Raw genomic sequence first — 27,656 nt, 5'->3', positions numbered from 1 at the left:
TTTTTAAAATCTCTTTCCTCGACGGATGTACAACTTTTTCAGTATCGTATCTCCGTCTGGGCTGAGGTATAATATCGTGGAGCTGGCGGTCTCTTGCAGGCAGACGATTTTGGGAGCTCCATCCGTGGGAGCCTGCGGACTTAACATCATGGAGCTCGAGGTCCCTTAGTTAGGGATAATAATAATAATAATACATTTTATTTATGGGCGCCTTTCAAGAGTCTCAAGGATACCATACAAAAATTTAGCAAGTAGAGGAAAAACATGTAAGCGGAATGAAATAAATAGTAGAGACATGACTAGTACACAAATTAAAGAGAATTCAATTCAAAACACAATATGAGGCAATTCAAGCACAGATGAAAAGGGAGGGGGACGTGGGGCTAAGGATAGGCAGAGGTGAAGAGATGGGTCTTGAGGTGGGACTGGAAGATGGCGAGGGACACGGAATTGCGGATCAGTTGGGGGAGGGAGTTCCAGAGCCTGGGAGCTGCCCTGGAGAAGGCTCTATCCCCAAAACTGCGGAGGTTGGATTTGTGGATGGAGAGGAGACCGGCTGATGGGGATCTGAGGGATGGAGAGGAGACCGGCTGATGTGGAGGGCTTTGTAGGTGAGGACTGAGGGTGATCCGTGGGGCCAGTGAAGTTGTTTGAGGACTGGAGTGGTGATGAGGATTGGGATGAGTCAGTGAGATATGGAGTTGGGGTAGGTGGAGCTGATGGTGAAGTGAGGCAGCTTTGTAGGCATGAGGACCAGGATTTGTGAGGTGATTTTGGCAATCGGAGGTGAAAGACGGGGAGATGGCGGATGTGAGGCTCAGGGATGATGGAATCAAAGATCATGCCAAGGTTGTGGGCCTGGGGAGATGGGGAGACAGTGGTGCCGTCGATGGTGAGAGAGTGGGGTTATTGATTTTGCGAGTGTGGATTTGGAGCCTGCGTTCTGGACCAGTTTGAGGAGTCTGATGATGTAGGGAGCTCCAAGCCGCTGAGAATCCTTCGATCGGGCTGCGGACTACCCCCGTGAGGGAAAGAGGAAAGAAGATTTTTATTGTCTTTCATCACAGTGAAGAATGAGGGGGGAGCCACTGCGGTGGATGTTTATGTTAACTTTTATTTAGTTCAATAAATCAATCAATCAGTGATGATGCTTGAACAGCATTCATTCAAATCATTTATGTATGCCTTCAGCATCTTAACGTGCCTTTAATCAGTAGATGGTTTGTGAGGATAGGTAGTGAATTACTCCGACAGCAATAGTATTGTTCCATTAAAATTTCGGGACAATGATGACACCCATTTTATGATTTGGTGAAGCTAATGCCTTTGAGTACAAGTGGGGACAAGTCTGCAGGGCAGGGGGCGAAATCGCTTAATTATTGCCTGGCATTTGCTCAGCATGTTACTTGCTCCTTATGAGCATTAGGTAAAGTCCTGCTGCATAGAGTCACAGATCAGTTATCAAGAACGGCAAGCAAAATAGAACAGTAATGATTCTTAAAAATTCCCTTTTCCTATCCCGAGAATGGTGTACAATGATGAATCAAATGGCATTTATACCTGGGATACTGTCCCAAATAACTCCTGTAGGCAAGACCCAAGACTGAAATGTTTGCACCCTAAACACCTTTATTTGTGTACGAAATGTAATTCCAGCCACTGGAGAGAATGTTGTTAAATATGCATCAACTTCAAATTTTACTACAGCTCTTTGATGCTGCTCAATCATTTGCTGTGTTTTTATCAAGGACAATCGCTTTCACCTCCTCTCTGGAAATCGGATCTTTCATTCAGTTTTGGATGAAAGCCTGGAACGAGGCTTCCGGAGCAGGACTGTGACATTGCATCAGTGAACAGGTTATTCCCAAATAGCTGCTGTATGAAAGCACTTAGCAATACATAGCATCACATTGCTGGTGACTGGAGCCTGATGGAAGAGTAAAATGAGAAATTTGGGCTTGTCTTCCTTTTCTTCGGCATGTCAATATTTCCCAACTTTTGTCAGTTTGTGTCAGTCTCATTTAGTTTAGTTTCTTATTGTCTCGTGTACCAAGGTACAGTGAAATGTTTTTAATGCAGGTGACAGACAAATTGACAAGAAATGCAGCAAGCTCAAATGCAGTCCAGACGTATTTAATCACTGAGACCCAAGTATTAATTTGATATTCATTTTCTCAGCTCACTAGTGAAAGGTAATGGATGGAAACAGCCTACTCAGCATTTGATTGGAATTCTCAAATATCAAAAGCGTAATTTCTTAACCACAGCATAGCAATAATGCTCGCCACCATTTTAAAATAACCTAACCTAGGCTTCTTTTTGTTAGTTGCTGTCATGTATCACTGCTGAGGGTTCTCTGAAGTTCAGTTACTGTGAAGTTATCAAGCTGGTTGAGCAGCTGGACACATTAAAAAAAAGAGGACAAACATAACATTTTAGTGCCTGCTAAGTAAAAAAAAATGATCTCCTCTGTGCTCGTGTCTATCTTCGATTTAAACCAGCATCTGCAGTTCTTTCCTGCACATTTTGAAATTATATGCTATGCACACAAAATTTGTGTTTTAGGGTCAGTAATTGATATGGAGTCAGGTATACTATGCTATTAATAAGAGTTATAGTTCATGCAATGATACATAACATGCTCTCGGGTTGTACAGCAAGAATAGTTCATAAAAACATTATGACATAAGATCATTAACTCATAAAGTTAACTAGTCTGGATAAGGTTAAGAACATATACTATGAGATGAAACAGATAAACTAATGGCAGCACAACTGCTTCATGTGCACATCCAAAGTGGTGCTGTCAATTTCATGATATTACATTTACATCCATTATTATTACAATTACCAAACGTTACAATGATTTCATAATACTTGATCTATAAGTATTTGGTGCATATGTGTATTAAGCATGACATGAGAATGCAAGAAGACAGAAGAAAGTATTGTGCAACCATTCAATTCACCCGCCTAAGAGGTGATATTCTGACACAAATTGATTCCTCATCTTAATACAGAGCTCATAGCTGAACTAAATATAATTCAATACAAATATGAGAACAACAAATTGAAGTTCAGAGCGAGAGACAATAACATGCTATCATTTAGCACAAAATGTTATCCTTGCTGTGGAAGCATAAAAGAGGGCACATGTAAAATACAAGTTTCTAACATCTGACATGCCTCAACAGAGTAGGAAACAATACTTTAAATGCCTGATTACAATATGTTAAAGGGAAAATGCACATTCAGTGTGATGTATATATTAAACTCAATTATTTACATTTTTCATCCTATATTGCATTGAAATTTCACTCCCAATTTTTATTTCTATTCCAAACATTAAAAAAAAAAATTAGTCCTAAGATTTATCATCCTTGAATGTTCTCAATAACGGAGCAACCAGAGTCAATGAGCGCAGAATTCCAAAGATTACATATCAATAAATTTCTCCTCGTCAGATTGAAGAGGTTTGTCTCGTATGCACTGTTGCCCGAGATTCTCTAGCCATGTAAAACAGCCTCGCAGTCTCCGCCTTATCACATCCACAATCTTGATTCAATTAAGTCACTTTATGAACAGTATGCCACCAAAAGCCAGGCTATTGTACAATAAGCAAGGCAGCACAAGCTCATCAAATTCCCTGCGATCTCAAGTAAATGCTTACTTTTGAATTTTTATATTTTTATCAGATATGTTAATTCATTTTTGATTTCATTAGATGTCAATTATAAAGAAGTTCTTGAGATTTTATACTTACACTGTTGTTGCGAGTATCAACAACCGGAAACTTTTTGACAATGTATTTGACTGCAGATTCCAGGTTTTTGTCAATTAAATATGATGGCTTTGCCTTTGGATCCCCACAAGCCTGCAACAAACAGAAATTATATTAGGACCACACAGTAACTTCTATTAATAGTTACAGTCAAACTATTCAGTGAAATTAAGGAATTTCAATACACTTTAGTGAAGAGGTGAAAGAATGAGCCAAGTGCAAGGAATCACCACAATTGGAATATGCAATGTGAGGTAGAGAACAAGAAATGTGCTGGAGGATATTACAGAAAGCAGTTGCATAGCATTGAGTGAAATGGTTCACTCCCAAAAGAATGGGAGCAGATTTTAAATCTAACGATAGAACAAAAAAGTTTTCAGAACTATTGGATTGCAGATTTCAAACTTTGTAAATAACATTCTTGATTTTGTGAATCTTATTATTGTTCAATCAAGCCCAACCCGTTAATGGAGAAAACATGAACACCACAAGATTCTGTATTTGCTCAATAATCAAGGAAATTTTATTTTCTAAGAATGAAAATAATCAAGATCTGCAAATAACTGAAATGGATTGTTTCTTTTTTGAGCCTATATTCTGACTAAACGAATTATTTAGCTTTTGAGCCAGTATAGGGTAGAAAACCAGAATTTTATTAACCTTTCAAGTCACTGATTTAAAAAAGCTCATCCTTAGACCTAAATATTGTGAAGAGAAAAGACATGGTTGATGAGATTGGGCTGATAGCAGAGGGAAGGTGAAAAGCTTTGCAAACCTTCCAAACTTGTCCTTGCTGTGGAAGCATTGTAACAGAAAAAGAGAACACATGTAAAATACAAGTTTCCAACATCTGACATGCGTCTACACAGAATAGGGAACAATATTTTAAATGCCTGATTACAAATATATGAAAGGAAAAATGCATTAATTCAAGACAAAGTATAGGCTAAAGATCAGATTCACTTCCGACAATGTAAAATTAAGGAAAACCTCACCAAAGTACTCATGCTTCCATTTTAATTACTGGTAAATATATTCAAATTTATACTAATGCCATACATTAATAATATTACTGGCAATGTTTAACCAACAAATTCAGACGACATGCAAAACTACTTCATGCAGGACAGCTGAGAAATTCAACAAAACTTGTTTAGAGGTAAAGACAGTACGCATGCAATTGAACACAATTTAGACAAAGAAATGTAAAGAAAAATGTTAAATTAATTTGCAACTTGGTTAAACAAAATCTAGTTAGATTTACATTAAAACAATGAACATAGGCCCTACCCCGTAGCTAAGTTTTCAAAGCAATTTTACCACAACAATTTTAGCATGTGCACATCATAAAATTAAGTTAAAAAAAATGATTTGTTGTTTGTTTCCAAGCTTTTAAATGTTATTGAAATTATTTAACTATAATTTTTCGTTTTTTGTGCATAGATTTAAAAGGGACACTTAAAAGAGCACTGTTAAAGGATTGTGTACAAGTAAAAATTGCAACAAGAGTAAAATTGCTTTCATCTGTGTCTGTTTTCAGTACCCTGCATCCACAAAGAAACAAAAATGGCAGTTCCATAGTTACATCAGAAACTGCACGCCATTGTGACAAGGGAATGCAAATCATGAACTGTAGCTATGGTTGGGCAGGATGGGTAATGTTTTCTCTTAAGGGGCTTTCTGACAAACACAAGGGCATTGCTAGCTTTATTTATATATGTTCAATTAAATGCGGGGGGGGGAAAAAATAAAGATCCAAATGTTACCGTGAATTTGGAGAATATGAATCAAAAATATGGTTGCCTACTTTAAATTGATAACCCTTTCTAATCTTAAACGATACATTAATCCATATTGTGAGAATACTGGCATTTTTACCAGTGTGAATGGCATGCAGCCAGATATGTTAAAGTACTTCAAAACTGATACACCTGCATTAGTTTTCACCTCATTCAAATTTATGCCTATGCTTTCCAGTTCTCTTCCCAACAGGTTTCGCCCCAGCCACAGTACCAATAAAGCAGCTCAAATAGGAAAGTCACAAAAGAGCTGTGACTGAATTAAGCAATCCTCTTTTGCCCTTGGTTATGTCTCCAACATCGGAAAACAACTATGGTCAACCAGGTCAAACATTTCTAACCGGCTCTAGGCTAACCAATATTACCTGAAACACTCCATTTGCATTTCTAGTATTCCTTTTAACATGCCAAAATATCTTAAATCACAGCACAATAAGATTATTTTTTTTAAATCACAAAAGCTGATTACTAAGTTTGGTTACTAAAAGCTTGATCAGTGTGATTTAAAAAAAAAAAAAAAACTGCCTTAAGGAGGAAGGAAGGTATAAAGGAAAGACTTCAGGACTCAAAATTCTTAATGCTATCTCATCTCTGTATTAATTTCTCTTCCTGCCTCATTTACACTGGACCTTTACTCTCTATCATTAATGGGTGCGTCTTTATGTAATCATTTGTGCCAACATTCAGAGAGAAGGATTAATTCCTTTGCCATGTCTTTACCCACCATAAATCATCCCATTTGCCTGCAAAGACCAACATTTGCCCTTCCTGAGCGAGCTTTTATGATTTTCTAGTTCATCTACATATTTTAGTATTCCTTCATTCTTTGCTGAATTTTAAGATGTTGCCAATCTTCATGCTTACTATGTTTTTGGCAACTTTTCCTTAGATTTAAGAATCTTTTAATTTCTTTTACAATCAATATTTTTTCCTGCTGCATTTTTATGCCTTAAAAATAAATATATATTTGTGGAAACCATAGCCATTGCTGCTTACTCTTTAAGGTAATTTTCCCAGTCGCAACCAACCTGCCACTCATATCTGCTTAGCTTATTTCATTAAGCTTTTCGTTCCACTCAACGCAAACATTTAAAAAAAGCAAAAATCAGGGGAAAATGCAGCTCCATGGAAAGTATACTATAGAAACAGCATTTGACGAACTCAATGACGAAGTTAACTAGAACAAGCATTTAAATTGCCCTTGCAATATACTAAAAATAATGGAAATTGGCCTCTTCCACAAAAGGGAAGTATGCATTGAGTATTTCTTTGTATATCAGCTTGGGATTGAACGAAAAAAAAACTTTAAAACCTGCGGATGGCACAAAGCTTGGAAACAGGAAGAGGCCTCAAGCATTGTAGAATTAAATGGATACTCAAAGAGGAAACAAAGGATGGAAGAAAACAGTGGAACATTAGGCACGGGCTGGCTGGGACACATGACCTCTTCCTGTGCTACATTAAACATATTCATAAAGTAGATTCAACTGTTTGCTCTAACAATCATCTCATTACTTCAAATGCAAGGTGAATGAAACACTTAAATATCAGGCAACATGTCTGGAGGACGTGGATAGGTGACATTTCTGGTCGAGACCCTTTCTTCAGGCCGAAGAGCCTGAAGAAGCCTCTCAGTCCGAAACATCACCTATCCATATTGACCCACTGATGTCCTCCTGCACTTTGTGATTTTTCCAGAAAACTGGTATCTGCAGTCCTTTGTGTCTTAATATAGTATACATTTGTCTTTGTACTCAGATTCGTGTTGGCCAAAGTGCAAAAAATGCTAATCAAAGTGTATTGGACCAAAAGTAGTTTAAATGGGGAAAACAGCATTCAAGTGCCAGGTATGGAAATTCAAATACACTTCATTTAAAGGCAAGAGTCAAGCACACAGCAGCCTTAATCCTATCATAGACAAAGGCAACAGCATCATGATAACTGCACTTCTTGTAGGCCAGTTCACAAAATGAAAAATTGATATCTTGAGGGACAAATGACACTTTAGCACAAATAAAAATTTAAAAGGCTCTACTATTTTGCACAAAGTCCGCGAGCATTGCCACTTTTCATTTCACTGCACATCTCGTATGTGTATGTGACGAATAAACTTGACTTGACTATCCAATTTGGTGGTGCACAAATCACGAATGCCACGCAGGAAGCAAAGCATTTACTTAATTGACATGAAGGACCATAGCTAAAGGCAAAAGAAAATGAGACCCCATAATGCCTGAAATAACATAGACATTTGCAAAGGGACAGATTAATGAAGTAAAGGATATCTATCATACAATGCAAATTAACCCAACTCTAAATATGTTAGCTTAAACTTGGTTATGTTTAGTTTAGAGAGACACCATGGAAATAGGCCCCATCAGCCCACCAACGATGACCCATACACTAGTTCTATCCTGCACCTTGGAGACAATTTACAGAAGCTAATAAACCTACAAACCAGCAGGTTTTGGGGATTTGGGAGGAAACCAAAGCACCCGGAGAAAACCCACTTGGTCACATGAAGAACGTGCAAACTCCATATAGACAGCATCTGGAGTCAGGATCGAACCTGGGCCTCTGGCACTGTCAGGCAGAAACTCTACCGCTGTACTACAGTGCCGCACCTAATCCTAAAATCTGAATGCAATTAGCTAATTCCAGACTTCATTTTTGCAAGAAGGCATGTTAGAAGACTATGTACAGGTTCAGAAAGGTTGCCCACAATAAAAGCAAAAGATAATCAAATGACCAGTCAAACCAGTAATTTATTCTAATAACAAGTGTCATCACACTATATTTTATACCTATGCAGTGGCAAGTACATTTTGCAAGAAACTGCCAATGTAACACAATTGTCAGAGGATATATACGATCTAGTGTAGGAAAGAACTGCAGATGCTGGTTTAAATCAAAAGTAAACACAAAATGCTGGACATTTTGCTGGAGAGAAGGAATGAATGGGTGACGTTTCGGGTCGAGGCCCTTTTCTCGCTGAGTTACTACAGCATTTTGTGTCTATATACTATCTAGTAGTTGACTCACTGCTTGGACAATGAAAAGCCAACGTACCTACATCAAGTACTCATTATTTGCTGACTCACTATCCAAGATCCATGGAGGTCAAACATGTATTTTCGGAGTGTTACAAACTTCTCATGTTCCTCCAGAGCCCTATTTTGTGGTGTCCAATGAATTGTTTGCTATGAGATTAATTGATTTTGATTTCATGTGCTGGCAAGTAGTGAAATATTAATCGTTTGTGTGCAACTTAAGTGTGGGACTGGGGACATGGTCAAGGACAGGAATACTGGAGTCAGGACCATGTGCCGGAAGGGCAGGCTCTGTTGGGACTGGGAGAATGGGTAGTTACATTGACAATGCTATGGTTTGCTGCTTCAGTGATGGCCACTAGATACCAGTTGCTGTAAATGATGTGAAAAATCCAAATCTAGTCAATAAAACTTACATCAGAAATGTTATAGCCAAGGGTTGACTACTATAGGTTACAGCAACCTTCATGTTATTTCCAGTGATCTCAGAGTTATCGGGTTTTATAATCCAAAGTATGTATGCCTATTCCTCACAGGTGTGGAGCTTATTCTGTTTACTATACATTAATCATAATACAAGACTAATTTATTCAAATCATGCCGGGTTACGTCCATTCTATAGCATTTTAAATAATAAATTAGAATGAACAGATGTGTGAAAGCAAGGTGAAATTGGCTGTTTTCAGTAATTTTGTTTGTTAAAAAGCTTCATCAAATTTCTAACTTTGTTGACAGTGCGAATTTTTTCATCTCAATTTCCCATTTAAATGACAGCAAATTGAGCGCAAAATGATCAAGTTATTCATATTATTCACACATTGATAACAGTTGCCTGATGACAAATAAACAAAAGCAACATCCAGAAATTAGTCTGATTCAGTCTGCATCAGATATCATTGGAGAACACTGGTCTATAAAAACAAGTGTTTAAGTTTGAAAACATCGATAATCAGTAAAATAGAGCTAAACAATTATACTTTTGAGAATCACAAGCCCAAAATTCAATAAGCAGCAGAAGGATTTGCTACCCTCCTACCCAAAGCACAAAAGTGCTACCTCATTTAATATGACTTTAAGAACTTACCACTTCTTTCAAAATACTTTTTCTCAGTTATTAGGTCATAAAGGCACTTTTAACACTGTCACATTGATTCAAGGTAATCAATATCATGCAGTTCAATCCAAGAACAGATTCAAAGAGAATTTCAACATCTATCTCATTTAATCCTAATGAAATCATGTGTTAACAGCTTGGAACCACTCATTTAAAAATCCAAAACTTCTTGAAAGCCAAAAACATGTGAGCAAATCAAACATCATGCCACACAACTAGACAAATCAAAAGAAATCCTGAGATTTGATATACCAAATTACAGTTTTAAATTAAGGCTTTCCTATTTTGATCCTGGCACAAATTAAGACTTTCATCCAACATCTGCAATCATTATATTTCCATGGGGTTTTGAAATACCAAATGTTAAACATGCAACTCAGCATAGTAACACCATGCCATGCCATGCCAGTCGTTATCCTCTACACTCCATTCCTGTCTCCACAGTATCTACTCCCAAGGCGAGGCTTTTAATTCCAAGACATCTAAGCTATTTTCTCCCTCAAATAAACTTGGTTTTCCACGCTGTCATAGGCAAGGCTCTCGTTTAACTTTTTTTCCCTGTTGCCAGCCGGGCAACCTTGGCAACTTTTTAGGTTGCCAAACGACATTTTAGGCTGTCATTTAAGATGGCTTGCATGACGCGTGCTCGGGCGAAGTGCGTAGTTACCAGTCGGAATTATGCTCAATGAAGCATTCACATATTATTTCTGCTTCAAATAAAGTCACAAACTAACATATTCATCAATCAAGGCATGATATATACCACAATGACATGCAGCAAAATGATAATACGGTATCTCAACTCTTTTTATACATTGCCATTAATGCAATTTTTATTATTTCTTTCCACTTCCAAACAAAAATGTGGTTGGATTATTCAGCGTATGATCAGCCTGTGCCAATAAATCCTGGACCTTGATAACATATATGCTTAACCATGCACACTACAGATTGATGCAGGCATGTTTTCTGTGAAGGACCAAAGATTATCATGACATGGCTATTATTGCTATTGGTACAGAAACACTCTCGCTTCCCACATAATTTAACTACAACAAAATATACAGGTTGCAAGGAATTTTCTAAAGGCATTTTATGATAATAGCTGTTAAAACTGACTATACCCATCTGACAGGTTAAACATTACACTAACTAACAAGAGATGGCCAAAGGACATAAATGCAGCAAATGTTCTTTTGATAATATATTTAAAGGTGTCAAGACGCCACATTACCGGACATTCAGATTAGATGTATGTGGCAATGAAGATGCCCAGTTTGTAAGCACCATTTAAAAAAAAATTGTTGATAAAGGCTGTTTCCATCATTCCCAGTTCAGAATTAATGTTAAAATTTCAACTGAAATATCTCCTGACCAAATTTGTGATGTATATGACTGAATGTAAAAGTAAAACCTGGATAAATCCAACATATAGTTGTGAATGTAGCTCATTAAATAACTAAATAACTACAGTACTGATACTCCATATTAAGAGCATTGATTTGCCATTAAAATGAATTCTGTAATCACGTGTCAGTGACAATCAAACCCTGCGGTTTTAATGTTTCACGTGTTCACAATTTAATTAATCCATCTTTATAACATTGGGAATTAAAACATATTTGATTGCATTCCGTTATCAAACATAGCCAATGTTAGCTCTGAAGTCATTTCCAGCACAATAGGGTGGGAGGGGCGGGGGGGGTATGAATCAGTGCAGGATGGATAGATGGTGGTGGTGGGGGCTTGAGAAGGCAATCGGTGCGGATTGGATGAATTGAGGCAGGGGAATTAGTGCGTGTTGGTTGGAGTAGGTAAAATTGTGAGGGGAGAGCGCGGGGGATGTCAGTGGGATTGAATGGGGGGGATCTGTGCCGGATTGATGAGGGGAGCAGTTCAGGATGAAGGGGCGAGCAGTGCAGGATGGATGGGAAGGGGGGTCAGTACAGGATGAATTGGGGAACCAGTGTAGGATTGATGGGGAGTGGCAGGAGAATCAATGCGAGGTGGCTAGGGAGATCAGTGTAGGATGAATAGATTGGGGGGAGGGGGTGGAGGGAGATGTGGAGTGGGGAGCATAAGGGATGTCAGTGAGGACTGAATAGAGGCGGGAATGGGGATCAGTGCGGGATGGAGAGGAGGGGTCTCAGGATAAGTGTAGTTGAGGGGGCGTACGAGAGAGAGAGGAAGGTGCTGAGGAGATGGGAAGGAAGGCCAGTGTTCCTCAGACAATACCTGTCAGGCACGGAAATCGCAACCAAAATATGGAGGGGACCGCGGACAGAATATCTTGCATGCGCACACTCACACACACACGCGAGGCTTCGGAGGCCCAGTGAACGGCAATTTCAGCTCAACTCTGCCCGTCTCGCCTACAGCCCTCAATCCAGACAGGGCTGTTGGTTAACCTGGCGGGAAAGGCAGAGTGAGCTGGGTTTAGCGCTGATTCTCTGCGCTGGTTGTGGGCTTGAGGGCACAGCGCTCATCTGACTCCCGATGTCTCTGGCCACCCCCGGGCATGGGGGGGGGGGCAGTCAGGTGGGGACAGGGATGGTCCAGTGGAGGTTCGGCAGCGATTGCAGCGCCGGAGACCAGGATCGGTCCTGGATGCGGTGCAGGGCTGCCGAGATCACCGCTCTCGGTCCTCAGCCCTCCTCCCCCCCCCCCCCCCCCACTCTACTTCCGCCCCGACACCTCCCTCCTCCAAGGGTCTGTTTTGAAAGCGCCACTGGTGGAGTAGCAGCAGCGGCTGCTAACAGGCCGGGCGGGGTGCGGGAGGAGGAGGAGATGGAGCCGCTGCTGTGCGGGGCCCGTCATTCGCTCCGACCCTCCGTCACGTCACACTTAGCATCTTTCCCACAACCGTCGCCGACACAAAACGTCACGTTCCTTTTCTCCAGATACTGCCGGACTCGCGGAGTTACTCCAGTTTTTTGTGTCTATGTTCGGTATAAACCAAGTTGCCAAGCCGGGCAAAATGACTCGTTGTTTAGGTTGCCCAGCGGGACTTTGAGTGATCAGTGGCACCCGGGCAACCGTTAATTTCGAGCCCTGATATGGATCCTTCACGTATCTCCTGTATACATAGTGCTACTCTCATACACCCTCCCTCCAGAAGGAACAAGGATAGAGTTTCCATGGTCTTTGCCTTTCACCTCAGCAGCCTCCATATGCAACACATCATCCTTCGACATTTCCATCACTTCCAACATGATCCCACCACCAGTCACATCTTCACCCCTTTCTGCCTTTTGCAGAAACCACTCCATCTGCAACTCATTGGTTCACTCATCTCTTCCCACCCAAACCACCCACTCTTCAGGAACTTTCCCCCTGCAACCGCAGGAGATGCAACGCAGTCCCTTTACCTCCACCCTCGCCTCCATCCAAGGATGTCAGCAGTCCTTCCAGGTGAGAGAGGCTCACGTGCACCTCCTCAAACCTCATCCAACACATCCAGTGTTCCCAACGTGACCTTCTGAACATCAGCAGGACCAAATGTTTCCCTGAACACTTATGCTCCGTCTGCCACGGCCTACGAGATCTCCCAGTTACTAACCATGTTAACTCCCATTCCTATACTGACCTTTCTGTTCTGGCCCTCTTCCATTGCCAGAGTGAGGCCACATGCAAACTGGAAGAACAGCATCTCACATTCCACTTGGGTAGCTTACAGCCCAACGGTATAAACATTGAATTCTCCAATTTTAGCCAACTGCTACACTTTACTTTCCCCTTCCCTTACTCCCTTCCCCAATACTCACCCCTTCTCTGAACCCTGGCTGACCTTGCACCGGTTTCTCTCTCCCTTGCCCCATCTCTTCCACCAAAAGTCCAATAACACGCTTTACATTTTTTAACTATATATCCCTGTTGGGCCTTTAATGTCGAGCCTTTGTCCAACAATGTGCATATCAGGGAACCCCGTTGCCCAAACTAATCGGTTGCCAGCCGGCTCCTTCTTTCTTCCAGCATTCCTTCCCGCTCTCCCCCTGCAATCAGTCTGAAGAAGATTCTCGAACCAAAGTATCACCTACCACGTCTCCAGAGAAGCTGCCTGACTCACTCAGTTACTTCAGCATTGTGTTTTTTCTTTAGTAAACCAGCACCTGCAGTTTCTTGTTACTACAGTGCGCGCCATAATGTTTGGGAGAAAGACCCATCATTTATTGATTTGCATTGACAAGCATGGGAAAATGAATTGGCTCAATCCATAACGAAGGATATATGGGATGAAAGCTTACAACATATACTTTACTGTTCGTTAAATGCCAGACACTCTTTAATACAATTTAAAGTATTACATACATTATATTACTCCAAAACAAAATTAAACAAAATTTTTACAAATATCTCACCTATCTATATTACTAAATCTCTGTTCTTGACCGCTTTTGGCCGTCTGTGCTGCGATTTCCGAGAGAACGCCGCCACCTATGGCCGTCATTTTTGGCCACCTTGCTCAGAGTCCCCCTCCGCAGAGGATTTTTCCCGTCGATGAAAAATGACAGTGATATTAATGTTTTTACAAAATTCCCCATTCTCTCTGTGCCCCTGCTGGAGGGAGGGGGAGGGACTATAAAACCAGGAAGTGGTGTGCCTCAATCAGTCTGCAACATGGAGGGCACTCTGAGCTCTGAATGACACTGAACAAATTTCTTCACACCTGTGAGTAAGTACCCTTAATGTGGTTTGAAAATGAAAATATGGTTAGTTTGAAATAAAAAAGCACTGCCAGTAAATGGTTGTTTGGGGGGTTGGGTTGAAGTAAAAATGCACTCTCTTTCTCTCTCCCCTCCTCTATCTCTCCCTATCCCTCTCTTTCTCTCTCTCTCCCCCCCCATCTCCCTTTCTTTCTCTCCCCTCCTCTCTCTCCCCACCTCTATCCCCATCCCCGCCTCCCCCCCCTCCTCCTCCCCTCCCCCCCCCCCCCCTCCCCCCTCCCCTCCCCCTCTCTCTCCCCTCTTTTTTTCTCCCCCTCCTCCCTCCCCCCCAGCGTCCCTCCCCTAAACCCCCCTCCCCTCCACACACCCCTACCGCCTTCCCTCCACCCTCCCTCCCCGCCTCCCCTCACCTCACCTCAACCCCCCTCTCAGCACTACCCTCTCTCTTCCCCCTTTCTTCCCCCCTTTCCTGTCCCCTCTCTCACCTCCCCCTCTCTCCCCTCCCCCATCCTCCCTCAAACCCCTCCCCCACCCCCCCCCTCCCCCTCCATCCTCCCCCCTCTCTCCCCCTCCACACCCCCCTCCTCTTCCCTCCACCTCCCCCCTCCCTGCTCCCCCCCCTTTCTCTCTCCCCTCCCCCACCCCCCCCTCCCTCCACTAAACCCCTTACCCTCTTCCCCCCTCCCTCACCCCCTCTCGGCACCCCCCCTCTCTCCCCCTCATTATCTCCTCCCCTCCTCCTCCCCCCCCTTTCCCCCCTCACCCACCCTTCCACTTATCCTCCTCTCCATCCCCCTATCCCTCTTGCCCCTCTCTCTGTGTCTCTGTCTCTCTCTCTGTCTCAGCCCCTTTTCTCTCTGCCCTCACTCTCTACCGCACCCCCCCCCTCCCCTCCCCTCTCTAGACGTGTCTGCAAGTTGGGGCTAGTGGGCGGCGCGACCGGTGGGCGCAGCGGCCTCTGCAGTCTGTCTGTGTTTTTTTTGTTTTTTTGTCCTGTTGAGGGTTTAGTTTGTAGCTGTTTATCGGGTTTTTTTTTAATGTGTATGTGTGGGGGTGGGGGGTGGGTGGGGGAAACTTTTAATCTCTTCCCTGCATGGAGACCCGACCTTTTCCCTGTCGGAGCTCCGTTGCCGTTGGGGCCTAGCGCCGTGGAGCGGCCTCCACCGGAACGACCTGGAGGCTCAAGTCACGGAGCCTGTGGAGCTGGGGAGCTGCTGTGGAGCCTGCTGTGGAGCCTGCTGGAGCTGCTGTGGAGCCTGCTGTGGAGCTGCTGTGGAGCCTGTGGAGCTGCTGTGGAGCCTGCCGTGGAGCCTGCTGAGGAGCTGCTGAGGAGCTGCCGTGGAGCCTGCTGTGGAGCTGCTGAGGAGCCTGCTGTGGAGCTGCTGTGGAGCTGCTGCAGACTTACCTGCGTGGAGCTGGCCGTCTTCGGGGCGTGGAGAGCGGCGGTGGCGCGTTGATGCGGCCCGGCTCCGGTGGATGGTGACACCGGGAGCTCGCGGATCCCCGGTGGGAGGCTGCTTTGCGGGGCACCGGCAGCGGCGACTTCTCCCGCCCGAATTGCGGGGTTGAGAGTGACCTGGAGGGGGGCCCTACAACGCCCGGCGCGGCCTTAATTTGCCGCGGACTAGCGCCCGCCGGGGGCTTTGACCTCGACTTCGGGAGGGAAATGGAATGCAGGGGAGAGACAAGAACTTTGCCTTCCACCACAGTGAGGAGGAGAGCCACTGTGATGGATGTTTATGTGAAATAGTGTTGGTGTGTGTTTTGGTTCTTTTATTGTATTGTATGGCTGCAGAAACTACATTTCGTTTGAACCTCATGTGAGGTTCAAATGACAAATAAAGGTATTGTATTGTATTGCTATGCGTCAGTATATAGGGTGGTTATGGGGTAAAAGGAGCAAATTAATAATATTCATATAATATCAAGGGGGTAATCAGCGCGAGTACAGGGGGGGGGGGGGGGGGTAGTTAGTTAGTGTGTGTGACGCTGCATGCCGACTTATATCAGAGTGATGGCATGACCAAAGTATGGAGGATAGAAGGAACTGCCCAAGATCCAAAGCGTACCACCTCAATTGTTTAACACCTTGGTGGGGGTGTTATGGCCTGGGCATATATGGCTGCTGAACTTATCATATATGCTGGCTCACTTATCATCATTGATAATAGCATAGTAGCATTCATAGTAGCATAATGAATTCTGAAGTGTATAGCCACATCCTATTTGCTCAAGTTCAAACAAATGCCTTAAAACGTTGGCTGACGGTTCATTCCACAGCAAGCCAATGATCCCAAATATACTGCAAAAGCAACAAAGGAATTTTTCAAAGCTAAAAAATGGTCAATTCTTGAGGGGCCAAGTCAATCACCCAAACTGAACCCAACTGAGCATGCCTTTTATATGCTGAAGAGAAAACTGAAGGGGACTAGCCCCCAAAACAAGCATAAGTTAAAGATGACTGCAATACAGGCCTGGCAGAACATCACCAAAGAAGACACCCAGCAACTGGTAATGTCCATGAATTGCAGATTCAAGCAGTCATTGCATCCAAAGGATATGTAACAAAATACTAAACATTACCACTTTCATTTACCTTTAACACCGTCATCCCCGCCAGCTTGATCACCAAACTCAGTGGACTTGGCATCTCCACCTCCCTCTGCAACTGGACATTGGACTTCCTCACTAACAGACCACAGTCTGTTAGGGTCAATAACCTCACCTCCTCCACTATAACACTGAACACCGGAGTGCCACAGGGCTGTGTGCTCAGCCCTCTCCTCTACTCCCTCTTCACCCACGACTGCATCCCAAAGTACGGATCCAACGCCATTATTAAGTTTGCTGACGATACCACGGTAGTAGGACTTATCAGCGACAACGATGAGTCAGCCTACAGGGATGAGATCCAGCACCTGGCAGCCTGGTGTGCCGACAATAACCTCGTCCTCAACTCCAAAAAGACGAAGGAGATTATTGTTGACTTCAGGCAGACCAGAGGAGGCAATCATACCGCCATCCATATCAACGGGACTGAGGTGGAGCGCGTCTCCAGCTATAAATTCCTCGGAGTGCATATCTCGGAGGACTTGTCCTGGTCCCTCAACACCTCCAAGCTGATCAAAAAGGCACAGCAGCGCCTTTACTTCCTTAGGAGGCTCAAGAAAGCCCACCTGTCCCCCCAGATCCTGACCAACTTTTACCGCTGTACCATAGAGAGTATCCTGACCACCTGCTTCACGGTATGGTACAGCAGCTGCACTGCTGCGGACAGGAAAGCACTACAACGGGTGGTGAAAACCGCGCAGCACATCATCGGTGCCCCGCTCCCTGCCATGGATGCCCTCCACCGAAAACGGTGTCTGAGACGGGCTGGGAAGATCATCAAAGACCCCTCACACCCCAACCATGGACTGTTTGCCCTCCTCCCATCAGGGAGGCGGTACAGGAGCCTCAGGTCACGTACCAGCAGGCTGAGGAAAAGCTTCTATAACAACACAATCACACTGCTGAACTCGGAGTCCCGACGATAGATTTCTCTGGTCCCTCCGTCCCCCATTGTTTAATTATTCTGTATTTCCTGATTATTCTGTATCTTCTCTCTTTCTATTTTTTTCTTGTTTTTTCTCTTTATGTACAACTACTACGGACTGACGCAAAACTGCATTTCGTTGTACTGATACTTGTATTTGTGCGATGACATTAAAGTTGAATTGAATTGAATTGAATTGAATACATGACATTGCTGTAACTTGTTCCATATATGCACAGTCCAGTATGAAAAACGCTCTCCTCAGGTACCTTTTAAATCTTTTCCTTCTCAACTTTAGCATCCACATTATCCATGCCCCTCCTAATTTGATGGCCACTGCAAGGCACCCCTCAGCCTTCGTCATTCCAGAGAAGAGTTTCAGCCTTTTAGACACTCCTTACAACTAAAGCGCATCGGGCTCAGCAACATTCTTGTGAATATTTTCTGCACCGTCTAGCTCAATGAGATCCTTCCAATAGCTGGGCGACCAGAACTGCACTCAAGATCAGGATATGTAGAATCCTTGTGGGTGGAGTTAAGAAACTGCAAGGGAAAAAAAAAACCCTGTTGGGAGTTATATGCAGGCCTCCAAATAGTACCCAGGATCTAGGGTACAAATTAAATTAGGAAATAGAAAAGGCATGATAGAAAGGCAATGTCACAGTGGTCAAGGGGGATTTCAATGTGCAGGTAGACTGGGAAAAATCAGGTTGATACTGGATCCTAGGAGAAAGAATTTGTAGAATGCCCACAAGATGGCTTTTTAGAGCAGCTCATGGTCAAGCCCAATAGGGAAAAGGAAACTTGTGATTTGCAGTTGTATAATGAACCAGTCTTGATTGGGGAGCTTAAGGTGAAGTAACCCCGAGCAGGAGTGATCATAATATGATAGAATTCAACCTGAAGTTTGAGAGGGAGAAAATGAAATCTGATGTATCGGTATTACAGTTGAGTAATAATAACCAGAGAGACATCGGGGAGGAACTGGCTAAGTTGATTGGAAGGAGACTTTAGCAGAAATGATCGAGGAGTAGCAATTGCAGGAGTTTCTGGAAGTAATTCCGAAGTAGCAGGTTCTTTTCATCCCAAAGAGGAAGTAGCATACTGAGGGGGAAATGAGGCGATAAAGGAAGTCAAAAAGCAGCATTAAGCAAAAGAAAAAACATATAATATGGCAAAGATTAGCAGGAAGCTAGATGGTATGGAAGCTTTTAAAAACCAACAGAAGGCAACTAGAGACAGGAATAGTTCCTGTGGTTTGGAAAATCACCATTGTAACTCCAGTTTTCAAGAAAGGAATGAGGCAAAAAAAAAAAAAAAAAGGAAATAAGCTAGTTAGCCTGATTTCAGTGGTTGGTAAGATTTGAGTCCATCAATAAGGATTAGGTTTAATAGAAATTAACTGCAGATGCTAGTTTATACCAAAGATGCTTGAGTAACTTAGCAGGTCAGGCCGCATCTCTGGAGAAAGTGGACAAGTGATGTTTCGGGTTAGGACTCTACTTTATGAAGGATGACGTTTCAAGACCTTGGGAAGCACATGATGAAATAGGTAAAAGTCAGCAGATTCTTGTTAAGTGAAGATCTTCTTCAAGTAACAAGTCAGTGATGTAGTTTATTTGGACTTTCAGGCCTTTGACAATGTGCTGCAAGTAAGGCCGCTGAAGCAGATGGGACGCCATGGTATTAGACACAAGGTATAAGCATGGATAGAAAAAATTGGCCGACTGGCAGAAGGCGAAGAGTGACAATGAAGGGAGCCTTTTCTGGTTGGTAACTGGTGACTAGAGGTGTTTTCACGTTATATGTTCATAATCTAGATGATGGAATTGATGGCTTTGTGGCCAAATATGTGGATGATATGAAAATAGGAGGAGTTTGACAGGTTGGAAGAGTGGGCAAAGAGGCAAATGAATTACAGCATACAGTATTGCACTTTGGAAAAAGGAATAAGGGCATAGACTATTTTCTAAATGGGGAGAGGATTCTGAAATCTGACTAGGAAGTGCTGGTGTATGATTCACAAAAGGTTAATTTGTAGGTTGAGTGGGTAGTAAGGAATGCAAATGCAATGTTAGCATTCATTTTGATAAGACTAGAATATAAACACAAGGATGTAATGCTGAGGCTTTATAAGATGCTGGTCAGATAACATTTGGAATATTGTGAGCAGTTTTGGGCATCATATGAGGAAGGAGACGTTGGCATTGGAGGGGTTCCAGAGTTGGTTTATGAGAATGATCCCAGGGATGATTGGGTTAATGAATGAGGAGCATTTGATGGCTCTGGGCCAGTACTCACTGGAGTTTAGATGGGCGAGGGGGGACATTTCTGAAAACTACTGAATATTGAAAGACCTAGATACAATTGATGTGGAGAAGTTTCCAATAGTGGGGGAGATTAGGACCAGAGGACTAAAGAATAAAAGGACGTACTTTCAGAAATGAGATATGGAGGATTTTTTTGCTGGACAGTGGTGAATCAGTGGAATTCATTGCCACAGACGGCTGTGGAGGCCAAGTCATTGGATATTTTTAACGCAGAGATTGATATATTCTTAATTAGTAAGGATGTTAAAGGCTGTGGAGAGATGGCAAGAGAAAGGGCTTGAGAGGGAAAAATTGAACAACCATGATTGAATGGTGGAGTAGACTCAATGGGCTGAATGGCCTAATTCTGCTCCTCTGTCTTATGGACTAGCCTACCATACAGGAACTAGGTCACAGGCCTTGAAGTCCACACAGATGACTACTGCCCTCATCAATCCTCTTGGTGACTTCAAGAACTCTCACATTTGTGAGACGTTCTCCCACACAAAGTCATGCTGACTATCCCTAATCAGTACTTTCCTTTCCAAACGCTGGTAGATTCAGTCCCTCAGAAATCCCTCCAGTACCTTTTCCCAACTTCACACTATCCTGGAGTTCCCTTCTTATACAAAGGCACAACATTAGCCACCGTTCAGTAGTGAATTATGGAACCATTTTTCTGAAACCTATGTATGAACATGTAAAATCAGAATCAACTCTACATTAAAACTGCATTTTTAATTACATCTTATTCGCTGTCAATTCTTTACCATTTCCTTCTCTAAAATAACTTGCATCTATAAAAAGGAAAATCCCACAGAACCTGGAAACATTTAGCATTCCATTTGGCAGTCATATCTAGCAGCCAATCAAATGGCACTCCTTAAACAATTTAGCAGGATGAATAATAATTGGAAAAGGACGCAGTCCTCTGAATTCCCTCTTCCTGTTACAAACCATACCATCTGGGAATACCTGACAATTTTGAATGTTTATCATAAGGTTCACTCTTCATATAAAAAGTCTTAATCGCGAGTTGCACACAAGATCACAATATTGAATTATGCAAAGCTAATTCCCACCTCCCCTTAAATATATTAAACCAGAAGCAAAATGACAACCCGAATTCCTGCTCATTTGTGCCTTACATCTACAGTGGATCAAGCTATAAAACATGATAGGTTTGAAGGATGCAATTGGCAAATTACACGAGATATATTCCTCCTGAAGGCTAGGTTAGCAATGCAGGGCAGTGTTAGGAGCAAGTTAAAGGACACTGATCTCAATGCTCTGGTATTGCTTGGTGTTAAGTTGCATATTCAGTGTCTATCTGGCAATCATAACCCACAATGAGACTACACCCAAGATAATGTGGATAATTGAAAGGATTGTACTCCTTCAATGCTCGTGATTTCCAGTTTTGCTTGCTTCTTCAGTTTTCCTAATCATCACATGATCATGCTAAAAGCATGCAATGGTCCAGCCATTCTTTGTTTAAGAAGGAAGTGCAGATGCTGGAAAATCGAAGGTAGACAAAAATGCTGGAGTAACTCAGCGGGTGAGGCAGCAACTATGGAGCGAAGGAAATAGGTCTCACCCGCTGAGTTTCTCCAGCATCATTGTCTACCAGCCATTCTTTGTGTTCGTTAGCAAATTCTACATTCTCAATGCAGGAATTTTGTTGGTTGTCAATTGATCTCTCCTGGCTGATGTAACATTTCACAATGACTATGCCTTTATTTCACAGGACTGATAAAAAAAAAGTACATCAAGACATGTATATTGAGCCATTTCCATTGGAACAGAATGCAACAGATGCATAGAGCAAGCAAGAATCAGAAAAAAGGTGAAAAAATGCCAGAGGTCATATTCATACAAGAATATCTGTTTTCCAAAGCTCAGCAAAGGAACAATATGCAAGATATCTGCACTTCATTATAGAATTCTCACAGCTCCAGATAAAAGTGCAATCTCAGCAAGCAAGGAACTAAATCGTGATTGCCCAAGTATTGATTTATTATTGTCACATGTACCCATTTACCATGAGAAACTTTGCTCTGTATGCTATCCAGGCAGATTATACTGTACACAAGTATATCAGGTAGCCCAAAAGAGAAAGTAAACAGTGCAGAATATAGTGCTACATCTAGAGGGAAAATGCAGATTATTTTAAAAAATGGACCGCAAGGAGGTAGATTGGGAAATCAGGAATTCAGTCAGAGCATGAGATGTTCATTCAATATTCTGAAAATAGTAGGGAAGAAGCTGTTCTTGAATCTGGTAATGATTTCAAGCTTTTGTATCTTCTGCACGACAGGAGGGGGGGGGAGAAAGAATAACAGAGGTGCTGGTGGTTATGTTGGCCGTTTTCCGAACCATGGTGAAATTTAGATGGAGTCGATGGGATTTGTGAGATAGATTGGGTTGCGTTTATAACTGTCTGCAGTTTGTTGTCTTGGGCAGAGCAGTTACCATACCAAGCTGATTCAATCAAATAGGATGCTCTCTTAGGTGCCGCTATGGAAATTGGTAAGAGACATGCCAAACATCTTTTGCCCTCTGAGCAAGCAGATGTTTGTGTGCTTTCCTGGCCAAAGCATCAAATATGGATGGACCATATTTGATGCTTTGGTGATATTTGGTTGATGGTTGAAAGACAGATTGTTGGTGAAATTTACACTTTGAAGTTCTTGACCATCTCCACTTCAAAACATGAGGCTGGGGCATGTACTCCACATCCTGAAGTCGAGGACCAACTGGATAGAGTGGATGTGGAGAGGATGCTTCTGCTAGTGGGAGAGCCAAAGATGAAAGGTCATAGCCTCAGAATTAAAGGACGTTTCTTGAGTTGAGGGTGGTGAATCTGTTGAATTCATTGCCACACAAGGCAGTGGAGGCCAAGTCAATGGATATTTTTAAGGCAGAGATAAATAGATTATTGATTAGTACAGGTGTCAGGGGTTATGGGGAGAAAGCAGGAGAATGGGGTTAAGAAAGATCAGCCATGATTGAATGGTGCAGTAGACTCAAATGGGCTGAATGGCCTAAATCTGCTCCTATCTTATGAACATTTCATTTTGCTGACAAGGAAGAGATTTTTATCTTGGCCCAGTGCAACTAAGCTCGCCATCTCCTTCCTGTACGCCGTCTTGTCATTGTTTGAGATCCGACCTGCAACAGTGATATCATCTGCAAACTTGTAAATTGAATTAAGGGCCTGTCCCACTGTACGAGGTAATTCAAGAGCTATCCCGAGTTTAAAATAAAATCAAACTCGTGGTAAGCACGTAGAATGTACGTAGCGGGTATGTCGGAGCTCGGCACGTCTCTTAGCGGCTCGTAACGCTAACTGCAGGTACTCGGGAAACGCGGTAAGCTCGTGAAGATTTTTCAACATGTTGAAAAATGTCCATGAGAGCCCCGAGTACCTACGAGCGGCTATTACCGTAATTCTCCGAGTTCGAATCAGGTGAAAATCATGAGAACTCTTGAATTACCTCGTACACTGGGACATGCCCTTAAGTGTGGATTTTGACCTAATTGCAAGTGTAGGAAGTATGGTAAAGGGCTAAGAACGCAGCCCCACAGGACACCGGTGTTAAGAATGATCATGGAGAATGTTTTGTTGCATATCCGTGCTAGTTATCATAAGCCATTTCACTACTCTTTAATATCAACGTCTTTAACGTACTAAAGTTCCTGTCACCAGAACCCTAGATTGAAGTAGAGTAGCCAATAATGTCATGAGTACAGTTTTGTGCATTTCGTCTATTTTGTCCACTAAACATTAGTAATGACGACTAATGTTTGATGTTCCACTTCAGGCATAGCAGCTAAATTTCTCTGCTCTAATGGAAAAATAATAAGTAATTCAAGCAAAATAAAATGCGAAGCTTAGCAAGCCAGAATTATTTTTATCTCCACTTTCTTCCATACAGACACACACAGGCTTGGTTGATTTATTGTTATTGTCGCATTTATTGTGATACTGTGAAAAAAAATATCCAGGCAAATTTTATCGTACGCAAGTGCATCAGATAGTGCAAAAGAGAAGATAAGTAGAACACAGTGTCACTTCTGCAGAGAAAGTGAAGATCACAAAAACAGTGCAGGAGCCGCAATAAGGTAGTTGGAAGATTAGAAATTCATCCTTTGCATGAGGTCTATTCAAAAGTCTGAAAACAGCAGGAAAGAAGCTGTTCTTGATGGTACACACTTTCAAGCTTTTGTATTTTCAGCTCAACTGGAGAATGGGGATGGGATGACGACAAGAGAATGACCAGGGTGAGTGATCAATGAATATGTTAGCTGCTTTTCCGAGGCAGCGCGGTGTATATAGAGTTGATTGGGGGGGGGGGGGGGGGGGGGGGGGGGGGGGGGGGGGGGGGGGGGGGGGTAGTAGGAAGAGTGGTGGTGGTTGGTTTGTGTAATGGACTAGACTATGTTCACAACACATAGCAATATCTTGTGGTCTTAGACGGAGCCAGACCACCTCGTGGTGCATCTGGATAGCATGCTTTCTGTGGTAGATATTTGTAGAAACTACCAAGAATCGTTAACGAAAGCTGAATTTCTTTAATCTTCTGAGGAAAGCTCAAATTACTGGGGCAATTCAGCAGCATTGATACAGACTGGAACATGTATTCCATCCCGCTTCCGAAAGTCGATGACCAGCTCCTTCATTTTGTTGGCAATGAGGGAGAGGTTGTTGTCTTAGCACCATGTTAAACTCTCAATTTCCTTCCTGTATTCAGTCTCATTGTTTAAGAACCAGCTCAGTGAGTTGGTGTAATCTGCAAACTTGTGAATAGAATTACAGCTGCAGTTGGCAGCACGTTTGAGTGTACGAGTATATTAAGGGGCTGAGAACTCAACCTTGCCGGGCACCAGTGTTGACAATTATTGTGGAGGATGTTTTTATGCCAATCCTTACTGCTTGCAGTTTGTGGGTCAGGAAATCAAGGATCCAGTTGCAGAGGACAGTACTGAGCCCTAGGAACAGGAGTTTGGAGATTGAAATGATGGTGCTGAAGGCAGATCCATGTTCAATAAATAGAAGTCTGACAAAGGTGTGTTTGTAATCCAGATGTTCCAGGGATGAATAGAGGGCCAGGGAAATGGCATCTGCCATGAATCTTTTATGCCAGTTAGCGAATTGCAGTGGATCAAGACTGACTGAGAGGCTGGACTTGATGTATGCCTCCCCAAACACTTCATGATCGTGGAGATCAGTGCCACCAGACTGTGGTCAGTAAGGTATGCTACTTTGATTTATTTGGCACCAGGATGGCAATGGTCATCTCAAAACAAGTGGAGACCTCGTATTGTATTGTGGAGAGGTTAGAGATGTTCATGAATACTCATGCCACCTGGTCCGTGCAGGTTTCCAGGACATGACCGGGGACATCAACTGGGCCAGTCGCTTTCCACGGCTTCACTCCAAACTTTAATGGTCTTAGAGAGGAACTTCCTCAGGTTGATTGGAGTATGTTGTTTTCGAGCAAAGGAGAGCCCAGAAAGTGGGATGCTTTTAGAAGTGTGATGACAAGAGTTCAGGGCATGCATATTCCTGTTAGAATGAAGGGCAAGGCAAGTGGTAATATGGAATACTGGAGAGAAATTGTGGCTCTGGTCTGGAAAAAGGAGTTAGGGGACATAGATAGGAGGCTGGAGTCAAGTGTATACTGAGGAGCATATTTAAGAAGGAAATCAGGAAGGCAAAAAGAGGGCAGGGGATAAGTTAGGCAGAAAATATTTTTAATAAGTACACTAAGGGAAAGAGGGTAACGAGTGATAATAGGGCCCCACAGAAAGAAAACAAATGAATGGAGCCACAGGAGATGGGCAAGATCTTCACTGAGAAGTTTGCCGTTTTTACAATGACGGAAGACATGAAGACTGAGGAACTTGAGACAGTAAATAGAGATGTAAATAAAGAACAGTCCACATTACGGTCAAAGTACTGCTGGGCATTATGATCGTAGATAAATCTCCATGCTTAGTCAGATATACCCAAGGACATTGCAGGAAGCTAGAAAAGAAAATGCAGGCTGAGATATTGTAATCATCACGAGGCACTGAGCTGGTGCCGGAAGACTGGTGGGTGGGTAATGTTGAGCCTCTTTTTAATAAGGGCTGCAAGGAAATGCCTGGGAAATATAACACAGCAAGTCTAACATCTGTGGTAGGCAAGTTACTTGAGATAATTCTGAGGGATTAAATATATGTGTAGTCAGATATACAAGGGCTGATGAGTCAGCATGGTTTTGTATATGGGAGATTATGTCCTATGAATTTAATTGAGCTTTTTGAAGTAACCGAAAAGATTGACGAGACATTGTCTACATGGACTTCAAGGCATTTGATAAGGTTCCACATGGTGGACTGCTCTTGAAGGTTAGATCACATGGGATACAGGAAGAGCTAGCCAACTGGATAGAGAATTGAAGGTTACACAGAAAAGCTGTGTCAAAGGAAACAGAGGGTGGTGGTGGAACGTTTCGGGCCATTGGTATGACTGATGGTGTGACTGGTAGTGTGCTGGGCTGGGCCTACTGCTGTTTGTGGTTTATGTCAACGATTTGGATGAGAATGTGGAAAGCATGATGAATAAGTTTGCAGATGACACTAAAATGGGCGGCATCGTATATAACGAAGATGGCTATCAAAAATTACAGCAAGACCGTGCGGAATATTTAATGTAGTTTAATGCAGATATAGTTTGGAGATATATGGGTCAAATGCAGGCAGGGCTGGGGCGAGCATAGATGGGGCATCTTGGTCAGCATGTGCAAGTTGTTGGACCGAAAGGCCTGCTTACTATAACTCTGTATGTCTGTGAATCTGATTCAGGAAATCCGATCTGATACCTGCGACAGTGACTGTGGGTAGAGGTACACTCGAGGCTGTCTGGACGGATTACATCATTTCACTGACCTTCCATTCAAAACAAGCATACACTGCATTGAGCTTGCCAGGGAAGAATGTGTTGTTGCCAGCAATTCTGCCCGATTTTGCTCTGTGGAACGCAGCACACAAGCTTTGCCATAATCAACAGTTTTCTGTATAGTTGGTGTAGGACTCCAGCTTGTTCGGAATTTGTTTCTTGGTACCCTACTTCTGCTGCCAGGACTACTTTGTAAGAGCTTTGCAAGGCTCAAAACAATGTGCAAGATTTATGCTGGTCTTCTATATTATATATAGCCTTACCATCCGGTCTGCATTGCCCTCACCACTGGCTCTCTGGCAAAAGATGATCAAGACAAATGAACCCAGACATGTTTTCTGACCCAGCTGAGATACTACATCTGCAAATTTCTAAATACGTGTCCCTCCAAGCTAGATATTTTCACAACAGTTTCATGTCCACTTTATGATGCTCTCTAATCAAACAACGCTGATTAA

General features: G+C 42.7%; 1 protein-coding gene across 4 annotated transcripts in view; it reads right to left on the bottom strand.

Annotated features, from left to right (window-relative positions):
- Positions 1 to 27,656, bottom strand: part of nckap1 (NCK-associated protein 1) — a 153,135-nt gene that overhangs the window by 117,615 nt on the left and 7,864 nt on the right. For 2 of the 4 annotated variants that reach the window (XM_055637842.1, XM_055637843.1), the window contains exons 2-3: positions 4,557 to 4,574; positions 3,764 to 3,874 (exon numbers count right to left, since the gene is read on the bottom strand). In XM_055637842.1, coding sequence (XP_055493817.1) covers positions 3,764 to 3,874; positions 4,557 to 4,574 — 129 coding nt within the window. The remainder of the gene's footprint in view (positions 1 to 3,763; positions 3,875 to 4,556; positions 4,575 to 27,656) is intronic. The other 2 variants (XM_055637845.1, XM_055637844.1) reach the window with 1 other exon arrangement.

The sequence above is a fragment of the Leucoraja erinacea genome, chromosome 7, assembly GCF_028641065.1.
Source record: "Leucoraja erinacea ecotype New England chromosome 7, Leri_hhj_1, whole genome shotgun sequence".
NCBI classification, from domain to species: Eukaryota; Metazoa; Chordata; class Chondrichthyes; order Rajiformes; family Rajidae; genus Leucoraja; species Leucoraja erinaceus.
The sequence above is the reverse complement of the archived record's forward strand: the minus strand, read 5'-3'. Positions and strand labels throughout refer to the sequence as shown.